Source organism: Sinocyclocheilus anshuiensis, unplaced genomic scaffold, assembly GCF_001515605.1.
Source record: "Sinocyclocheilus anshuiensis isolate Anshui unplaced genomic scaffold, SAMN03320099.WGS_v1.1 scaffold139, whole genome shotgun sequence".
NCBI lineage: Eukaryota > Metazoa > Chordata > Actinopteri > Cypriniformes > Cyprinidae > Sinocyclocheilus > Sinocyclocheilus anshuiensis.
This window is the reverse complement of record NW_015549566.1, coordinates 472,950-483,117: the sequence shown is the minus strand read 5'-3', so window position 1 is coordinate 483,117 and position 10,168 is coordinate 472,950. Positions and strand designations below refer to the sequence as shown.

Genomic DNA, 10,168 nt, shown 5'->3' with positions numbered 1-10,168 from the left:
TTAATTTTACAGATCAGTCTCATGCAGTATGTAGTCTACCAAAGGTGGTTTTAGGAGGTTCAAAAAAATCTGAAATCCAGCTGTGGCAATCCAATTAATTGCTCATTTCTGGCAGTGAAGTGGGTGTATTTCACCAAGATAACATGTATTTGAGGATAACATGATTGCACACAAATTAAAATTGTGCAGATAATGTTTATTGTAATTGTCCCATTATGCTGAATCTGTACTGTAAACAGATTCAGTTTGTGCCATGAAAAACCAAAGGTTGATATCTGTCATCCAAAAGATTAAAACCTCAGTCATCAGCAGATTTTAGGAGCAATCTGTCGCAGCCCTTCTACTATCATTTATTATTCTATGAGGATAAGCACAGACTCTGCAGCAGAGTGTTGAAGTAAAGATATCTCAAACCATTACAAGCCCAAAAAAGAGCTGACGTCCACCGAGTTAGTGGCCCATACATAAACTGATGTAATATGCTTACGATAAGATGAGAAGTGATAATGCAAGCTCTTGGTTTGAGCATCTTGTCCTCTCAAAACACATTTTTCACAATTTTGCACGCTATTTGGATGACAACCCCATTAAATGAGAACATTACACAGACCAGCATTTCAAAGGCACCCAGAAGCTAGCTAGTGTTGTCTGACAGATGTGATCATTATTAACTAATTTCTTCCTCATTACAGCTGTTGGCTAATATATTCAGTAGTAACTGAGTAGTTTTGATGTACACATGCATAAGCCACTGCTTCAATCCCACTGCAGTTTTGAAAAGCTACTGAATATTAAAGCACAAGTTATACACTATAATATAAATTGCATAATAATATTCATAATACGTGTTTTATGTATTCTGTAGAGAGAGAGATTTATATTGTTTCAAAAGATTTCTATGCCAAATTGATGCTGTTCTTTGGAATGTTCTATTCATCAAATAATACTGTAAAATAATATATATACATAAAACTGTTAAATAGAAAAGAGGATTTTTAAAGGCTTTTTACTGTGTTTTTGATTCAATAAATGCAGCCTTGGTGAGCATAAGAGCCTTCTTTTAAAAAATATTTGGTAACACTTACAGGCCAACTAACTCTATTAGAGTATTAGTATGCTCAAGAATGGTAGAATTTAGTATGGTAGAATAAGTTGACGTACTTGTAAAGACACTTATAGTCAGTTTATCTGTTGGTTGACCATCAAAATAAAGTGTTAGCATATATTTACAGTAGCAGACATACTAATACTCTAATGACCGCTAGTTGATATGTAGTTGCAGAGTTACTTATCAACAGCTGTTTAAAGGGTACCATCAAAATAATCAAACTGATATTACAATAAAAATAGTTCAAAGCAAATGTGTCATATTACACATACATCTGATCTGATATCTGATCTTATGACTGAGAGAAAAAAATGTTATTATTATTATTATTATTATCATTATTATTATTATTATTACTACTTATAAGTGGTCTTTGACCGCTTTAAGTAAAGTAGCATAAGAAAAATGGCAAGATATGAGACTTATAATACATTATAACTATGAGAAATATAATCCATTGTAAAAGTGGATGCAATGTGTTCATTGTGTTATAAATCATCATACTCTTAAAAGCTATAACCACAAATAAGTTAATATTATAATATATTAAAACTGTTCTTATTAATATTCATGAGATGATACAACAGATTATAAGGTTTTTTATAATGCATTATGCATTTATTATAATGCCTTAAGAATACCCTTATAATGTATTATAAATACGGGCTTCATAGAAAGTGTTACCAAATTGTTTTTTTTAAATCTTACCAATCCCAAAGTTTTGAACAGTAGTGTATACATATACAGTACATACTGTATAGTATACTATATACATTATATCACTTTTGGCATATAAAAACATATGATATAAAGATATTTGATCTAGATTTGATAGATTTAGGGTATACTGGAGACCACTGCTAGGCTTTACTATGAAGTATAATAAAATAATCATCAAAGAAGGAACCTTTCCTTTCACTCCTGCTGTGATATCAGCTGGTTGTCTGAGAACGTGAAGGCGTAACTGTCTGAAAGTTTCATAATCTTTTATGGATTTTAATTGGACTCTTCAATTTGGTCAAGTTGGCTTCATCGACACTCGAATTGTTAAAACCTTTACCCAGTGCGCTACATGGACCACATACTGACCACATGCTTTCACTGAATAATCTTAAAGAAATGTACCTTAGCGGCAATTAATGAAAAATTGTAATCAAGAGCAATATCAGTTTCCCTCAAGGAGGGCTTATTATTTTTAATCATGGCACTTAATGAAATTCTGGCGGGATAAGTTATGCACATGATGTTGGTGATGTTCTTTCATCCATGCCAAGATGTCCACCAGGCAGCCTGAGATCCATGCAGCTACTGTTGGATCATCTGGTTAAAATGAGAGATAGAGCTGTGTGTCATCAGCATAGCAATGGTAAGAGAAGCCATGTGCCTGTATGATGGGACCCAGTGATGTAGTGTATATGGAGAAGAGGAGGGGTCCAAGAACTGATCCCTGAGGAACCCCAGTGACCAGTTGATGTGCTTTGGATATCTCCCCTCCCCAGGCCACCCTGAAAGACCTACCAGTGAGATAGGATTCAAACCAGCGAAGTGGAATCCCTGTGATGCCCAGTAATGAGAGGGCAGGCAGGAGGATCTGATGATTGACAGTGTCAAAAGCAGCAGATAGATCCAGCAGAATAAGAAAGGATGATTTGGAATCAGCTTTTGTAATCCGCAGGGCTTCAGTGACTGACAGTAGCGCAGTCTCAGTTGTATGTCCACTCCTGAAACCTGACTGGTTAGCGTCCAGTTTGTTGTTCTGTGAAAGAAACAATGATACCTAATTGAAAACAACTCAATCGAGGGTTTTCACAATGAATTGAAGGAGAGAGACAGGTCTGTAGCTATCTGTAAGTGAAGTGTTCAATGTAGGTTTTTTTTTTAGCAGTGGGGTTACCCGAGCCTGCTTAAATGCAGTGGGGAAGGTGCCTGTGAGTAGAGATGTGTTGATGATGTGTGTGAGTGCTGGTAAGAGTGAAATGCAACACAGTTTTGACAAAAATATTACACAGCACAACTGTTTTAACGTTGATAATAATAAATGTTTCTTGAGCACCAAATCAGCATATTAAAATGATTTCTGAAGGATCATGTAGTAATTCAGTAGTTCAGGATTAAGTATTAACATGAAGTAATGCTGCTTGAAAATTCAGCTTTTCCATTACAGGAACAAATTACATTTAAAATATATTGAAATAGAACAGATATTTTACTTATTAGTTATTTTAGTTATTTTAAATTGTAATAATATGCTCCATATAATGTTTTCATGAAATAAATGCAGCCTTGGTGAACATAAGAGACTTCTTTCAAAAACAATTAAAATTATTCCATACTTATAGTGTACAGTGTGAGCTCCAAAGTTGGCATAAAATACATTATCAGTGTTGCTGATGTTTAATTCCTAACTACAAAGATTTCATTTTAAAAGGGAAGCCTCTTGAGTTTCAGTGATACAGATGTGAAGAGTGGCTGCTTCTCCGTATGTGATTTAGCACTATACTGATGTCCAGGTGTTCATTACACTAACAATAGAGCACATACGTCACCATGTGCTGTAGTCCACGCTGTATCTGTGACACTCATTACCAATGTGGCCTGGGTTGTTAATGCTCTTTTTGTTTAAGGCAACACTGGGCTGGATTTTAAATACAGATTAAATAAATTAGAGAAAGGCAGAAGCTGATGTGTTGATTTGTATGTGTGTGTTCTGCTGATTCATGCTTTCTGACGTTTTAAGCCAGTGATTTCACTATTACCTTGCAACAAAACAATTTACATACACAATTACTGTGCAGACCAACCAATTCCAAAAGTAGCCTATTCCAGAGTCACAAACTCCTTCAGGTGTCCAAAGAAACAGAGCAACATAACAGATTGCTCAGACCATTGTTGTTTTCCCACTCTGAGATCTTAGTATGCAGAACATGCTCATATAGGGGTGAAAGCAGGTGAGAGTGCTACAAATAGAAAAATACGGCGGGTTTAAGCAAGCTGCTTACGATGACTCTTGTCCGTGGTGACACTTTGACAGTAATTTTTCAAAAACAGAGTTACACAACAAAGCTTGAAAATAATCTTTGCGTACAAGCGGAGGACAGTATGAGAGACCGTTACTAACTTTCTGTGAAATTGATAGAGTGTGGAACAGAGAAATAAAGTAACGGCAGAACATCCTAGGAACATTTGAGTGAAAAGCATTTCTAAAAGGATCTGAAATGATTCCGTAGGCTATTAACAATGCGATTCTGTGGAAGGTGGTTTTTAAAATGACAACGCTTCTCAGAGCACGGGGAAAAGTCCTCTTAAGGATTCATTTCTTGTTCTTAATTAAATAAAGCAAGAACTCTGTTGTCTCTCACTGCAATATTCTCATTAGTGTAGATTTAAATTAGATTAATTCAATGCTGAGGCTGTAAACGTAATTCAGCTCACTCTCAGAAGAGTCTGTTTGCGTGAGAAGCGGAGGCGTGTTTTAGATGAATGTCTTATTTTATGTTTTATGGTTTGCGATGACAACATGCTGGGCATGGGTGACTGCATTACTGTAATTTAAGCTTATGTAAAACTGGGGCCCAAGGGCAGTCACCATGACGTTGAGCTCCAATTACTCGAAGTCTAGAAGCCCATTGCCTTGCTTTCTGAAAACCTGACATTGACCACAGGCAGTATGTAATTCACTTTTTATTGAAGCTATAAATTGATAGGGTAAGTTATTTCATATTTGGATGAAATTCCTTTTGCAGTTAATGAATTATAATTTTTACATTTGATTTTAAAGAACCTGTACAAGTGTCAGTGTGTAGGCTATTGCATATTTCTAAGCCTGAAAGTCATAATCATAATTTGTTATTCTTGTAGACAAACTCTTTCTTTCATGCAGACTTTCACAGTCAAAAAAATGTATACAATTTATCCTATCACAGTATGTGTGGTGACAACACTTCAAAATAAATAAATAATACAAAAAAGGTTCTTTATTTGCATTATGGAACCTTTCCATTGCACAAATTGTTATTTATAGCCTAATGAAAAATTTTCTTCACACTATGAAAAAAAAATGTTTACTGAACGGTTTTTTGGGGAAAATTTCTCGTCTATGGCATCGCTGTGGAAACCTTTTGGAACCTTTATTTGATGGGATTATTATTTATTATTCAAAAGTAAATGGAACTTTTCACTTGAAAAACAAAAATTCTCTCATAATTTACTCATACTTATGTTGTTACAAACCTTATGAATCCCTTTTTTCTGTGGAATATAAAAGAAGATATACAACTGTTAACTTGTTAAAGCTTCCGCTAAAAATAGTCCACTGCAATGTACAAAACAATTGCTTTAACAACAAGAAAATCTGAAATTATATTACAAAAATAATTATGTTAGTGCTCTGTGCTTTCATTACAATCGATAATTAAGATACCAAAATAGGGGCAGTTTTGTTTGTATGAAACGGCAGAGAGCGAGTCCGCGGAGTGATGCGAAATGTGAAAGTAGCGCCGGTTTCATTTACAGTGAAAGAGTGGACTCATAAAGCGTTTCCGTGGAGTCGACAGTGAAAGTAAGGAAATAGGTGAGAAAATAATTTAAGCGGTGAGAAGGTATTTTCCCCTCCAACACCCTAACAGTAATGATGTCCTTTTATACAGTAGTTCGTGCTTCTTGCTAAGAGAGAGAGAGAGAAACCGCAATGAGGCTCCAGCAGGTCGAATCAGATCAGAGTGAACTCACTGAGGTGCGTTGGTTTTTCTCCCTGGCCTGCAGAGCAACAGATCAGCCCCCTCTAGTTTTTGGTCATGATAGATCTTCTCAATTTCTAAGAAATAGTTTTCTGCCTCTTTCTTATTCTCTGCCATTATTTAATCTTACAGATCTCTGAGTTGAAAATACATTCCACCGTACCGTGTCTTAAAATGAGTTCAGTAGGGACTCACGCTTTGTAAGGAATGTTCTGAGAGCACTTTAATCAGCGGGACTCTATTTGCCTTTCTTCTGTACCAAATCTCTGAACTTTGAGAGGCAATTACCCGACAAAACAAACAGTCCTTTTTAATTTAAGAAGAGCACACTGAGAAGCAACTCTCCTGCACATATTGTCATAAGGAGCCCCAGAAGGACACATCAAAGGACGTTGACAAAGGCAGGATCAAATGTACAACGCTGAGCGAGGTAAGAGACACCCGCAGCACCTTTGTTTTCAGATGTTTTTTCTAGGGACCACTTTACAAATGTCAGCCCCGAGGCCAAAACATATGACAGGACTTGGTCTTTCATTGTATGTGTGGAATGAGTCTATTGGATGTTTTTTCCCTGAGAGTGATGTTCTAAGACCATGATCTTATAAACGTGTTGTTTAACACTACAGATCATCGTGAGAGAAGTCGATTACCCACAATGTTTTTAGTGGTAGCCTATTGTTTGTCGTACTCAAAATAAAAGCATTGCACTCCTGTGGTAAAATAACTCATAGCAGAAATATGTCTGCAGTTGTCAGTTTATAAAATGCCCATGAGTATGTCGACACAGGGTTATTATAGTTAACTAAAACCATATAAAACCTTTTCATTACTTGAAATGAAATGTTAACTGAAATAATATATATAGAAACTTAAAAGTTATTTTATTTTAGCTAGTTGCCAATGAAAACATTTCTTATTTATTTTAGCTTGATGTACTAAAATAACAAACAAACAAAAAACTTTAACAAAAATTGATTTTTTTTAATTGAATTTAATTCTCTTTTTATAGAAGACACTTGGTAGATTACTAATGGAACACAATTGCATAAAAGAAAAAAAGTGAAATTATAAAAAGTTATAGAAGTTTAGGTTCATTGTTATGAAATGTTAACATTTTATATGAAATTTATATTTTCCAAAACGTTTAACTCTAAATCTGTGAGGAAAATCAAAGCCATAAATCTAAACAAGTTGTGTTCCAAATTTGAGGTTGCTATGTTATTTTTATGATATTTGTAGTCAAATAATGACTGAAGAGAACCAGAGGGTTCATTGAGTTAACCTTCATTTGGTTAAGAGAAATTTCATGTGTAACAAAAAAACAGTGTTGCATCTTGAACTATCATGATGGCAGTCCCTACTTTATGAAAGTCTAGATTTGTCTGTGGTGTTACTGTCTGCGTTGTGCAAAATGTAACAACATTTAAATTGCAATACAATTTAAGTCATTTTTTAACAGTAGAACACATTCTTAGTTAATGAGATTTACATTCACATCAAGGTCACGTCAGTTGGTTGAAAAATGGCTAGAAAATTGTAGTTCTGAGAGAAATAAATATAAAATAGCCCACTTCTTGGGGCCACAGTACGTTAAGAATGAGGTCTGTATCTGTCATGCATGACAAGAAGTTGCTTTTATCTTAACTGTTCTAAACTATTAATTAAATGTGAATAAACTGAAAGTAATGTGAGTTTTAAATCCCCAAATCGGGTACACCAAAACAAAAGGAGATCCCAAAAGGTTATTTATTACCTATGAAAAACGTCTACATGAGTCAACTGCATTTACACTGTATGAACTACAGAGGGAGACAAAGACCGTTGTTGATAATACAGCACGCCCTCTTTGTTCATTAACAGAATTACATATTCATTATGTAACTCTAGAATATCTGTTCAGTCTATGTGATCATGCATACCAGCTAAATTTCTTTAGGAAACATATATATATATATGTAATAATAAGCAGTCAGACATTTTTTGGAATGCATCACCTGGTTTAATATACATGACAAGCTTTGACAAGTGATGAGCAGCTCCATTTTAACAGGGCAGAGCAAGCGCAGTGTTTCTGCGGTGGCAACCATGACCTATATTAAGCAATGCAAAAGTTAACAGAGACAAGCCGGCACCAATGGAAATTACAAAAAAAAAGAAGACAAAGGAAAAAATCCAAATGTATAAATTCATAACACCAACAGTGAAAAAAGGTAGTACAAACACAAAGTCGAGTGTTATTTTAACAGCTGAAGAAATTGTGTTACTACTTCCAACCAACTATTCACAGTCAATCTGAAATGAGCGTGTAGAATCATAAAGCAAAGGTTTAAGGTATACAGATCTCACGGCTGCTGCTAAACATCACTGAACAATAACAACAGGTTGCAATGTGGCTTCAGTACAAACTGCCATTGTTGGAATAGTGTATGCAATTCAGTCTAGTGCTAGTATTAATCCCAAGAACTGGCTTTAATGCTGCAATATCATTCAGAACACAAACTGACTGCAATTACCAATGTAAACACAAATGACAACATGTGTTCGATCACGCTGCTGTATTACAGCTGTTTACCTCAGTTTCACTGATTATTGATTGCAAAGTGGCAAAGCTGAGTGACTTGAAAGTTTCTTTTAAAATAAAAAGCAATAAAAACACAAAATACTATAATGGGATTCCTTTTTATAGAAAATATGAGGATAAAAACCAAGTCTAATTGGAATCCAGACTTATCTTCATCTATTTCTATCAAAAGAGTAAGAACAGCGTATACCAAAGAGGGAAAGGCTCACATGGGCATTGTGACAGTAATGATTGGCATTTGGTTAAGAAAAGTGCGTGTATAGGCAGTATGATAGCTCTTCAGCTCCAGGCTGCTGTATTTGTGTCTCTACTAAGGCAAAAGTTGAGGACAGACACATAGAGATCCTCATCAGTCTGAGATTAGATGTGTGTTACTGCTGACCTCCATCGAGACAGTGGGAGATAATGAACCAGTCGAGAGTTTCTTCCACATATCACATTATCAAGACAAGAGGGATTTGATTTGGCAGGTTTCCTGGTTTCTCCATTTTAAACCGGTTGCTATTAAGAATCGTCAGTACCTGAAACAGAAAGCAGTGTCCAGATTTGGCTATCTTATGGGTGTGGCTAGAGAAATTGAACTCAGGTGTGATAAACCACAGTTTTAACAGAGGGGCAAACACTTCTTCACACAGGGCCATGTAGTTTTGGATTTTGTTTTCCCTTAATAATAAAAACCTTCATTTAAAAACTGCATGTTGTGTTTACTTGTGTTATCTTTGACTAATATTTAAATTTGTTTGATGATCTGAAGCATTAAAGTGTGACAAACATGCAAAAAAGTAAGAAATCAGGAAGGGGGCCAACACTTTTTCACACCACTGTATATATATAATTATGAAATTGTTATAAATTACAATTAATATTAAAATTAAATTAGTAGTAGAACACGTTTTTAGAAATGCAGTTGTGTTCCATTAATAAATATCTGCACTTCCACAAATCAAATCATGTTTCTAAAACATTCCACACTATTTTCCATCAGAAGTTACATAACCCCCACCAACAACAAAAAGTCCTCCTCAAATTACAAATCACTCGAGTTCTGATAAAACATATCAGATGACACTGCAGGAAGCTGCATAGAAATAAAATAATAATAATAAAAAAAAAAAAACAAGCAAGGCAATTAAGAATAAATGGATCCCTGTCATATCACATCTATATATGCATTCTCACATTTCAAATCACTTCAAACAACGTAAAATCATCGATCAAGGAGTTTACAAAGAGAACAAACCCTGACCTCAGCATTACCGCTGCTGTACTAATGAATTATCTTGAGAGATCAGCTGAGGTTAGTAATTGCTGGACAGATATGGCAATGAACAGAGGAGTGGCATGTGTTTGAGTGGATGGGAATGAAGATCCGGTGATGTTAAGAGAGGATGTGGACAAGAAATGAGAGGAACAGACAGCGATGGTGGAAGGGTTCTAGTCAGCTACTTGGGATGAGCGGAGAATTGTTGATGATGTTTCTAATTGAGAGGTAAATTCAAAAATACCGTAATGGTGTGAGACTTTTATTCCGTTACAGCAGGGCCGGGGTTTTCTTTATTTTCAGAGGGAATGGCTAAGTAGTCTGTCCTGTAGACACAAGGGTACAAAAGAAAAAGAGTTGAGGGTGCACTGCTGCACCAACTTAGTCAGGGATAGTTCACCCGAAAATAAAAATTATATATATATATATATATATATATATATATGTGTGTGTGTGTGTGTGTGTGTGTGTGTGCGTGCGTG

At 35.3% G+C, this 10,168-nt stretch overlaps 1 protein-coding gene across 2 annotated transcripts in view; it reads right to left on the bottom strand.

The window, feature by feature from the left end:
* Nucleotides 1-7,820: 7,820 nt before the first annotated feature.
* The window catches only part of LOC107657253 (sodium channel, voltage-gated, type III, beta), an 8,917-nt gene continuing 6,569 nt past the window's right edge, over nucleotides 7,821-10,168 (bottom strand). For both annotated transcript variants that reach the window (XM_016445280.1, XM_016445281.1), the window contains exons 6-7: nucleotides 9,931-10,012; nucleotides 7,821-8,946 (exon numbers count right to left, since the gene is read on the bottom strand). In XM_016445280.1, coding sequence (XP_016300766.1) covers nucleotides 9,949-10,012 — 64 coding nt within the window. In that variant the 3' untranslated portion in view covers nucleotides 7,821-8,946; nucleotides 9,931-9,948. The remainder of the gene's footprint in view (nucleotides 8,947-9,930; nucleotides 10,013-10,168) is intronic.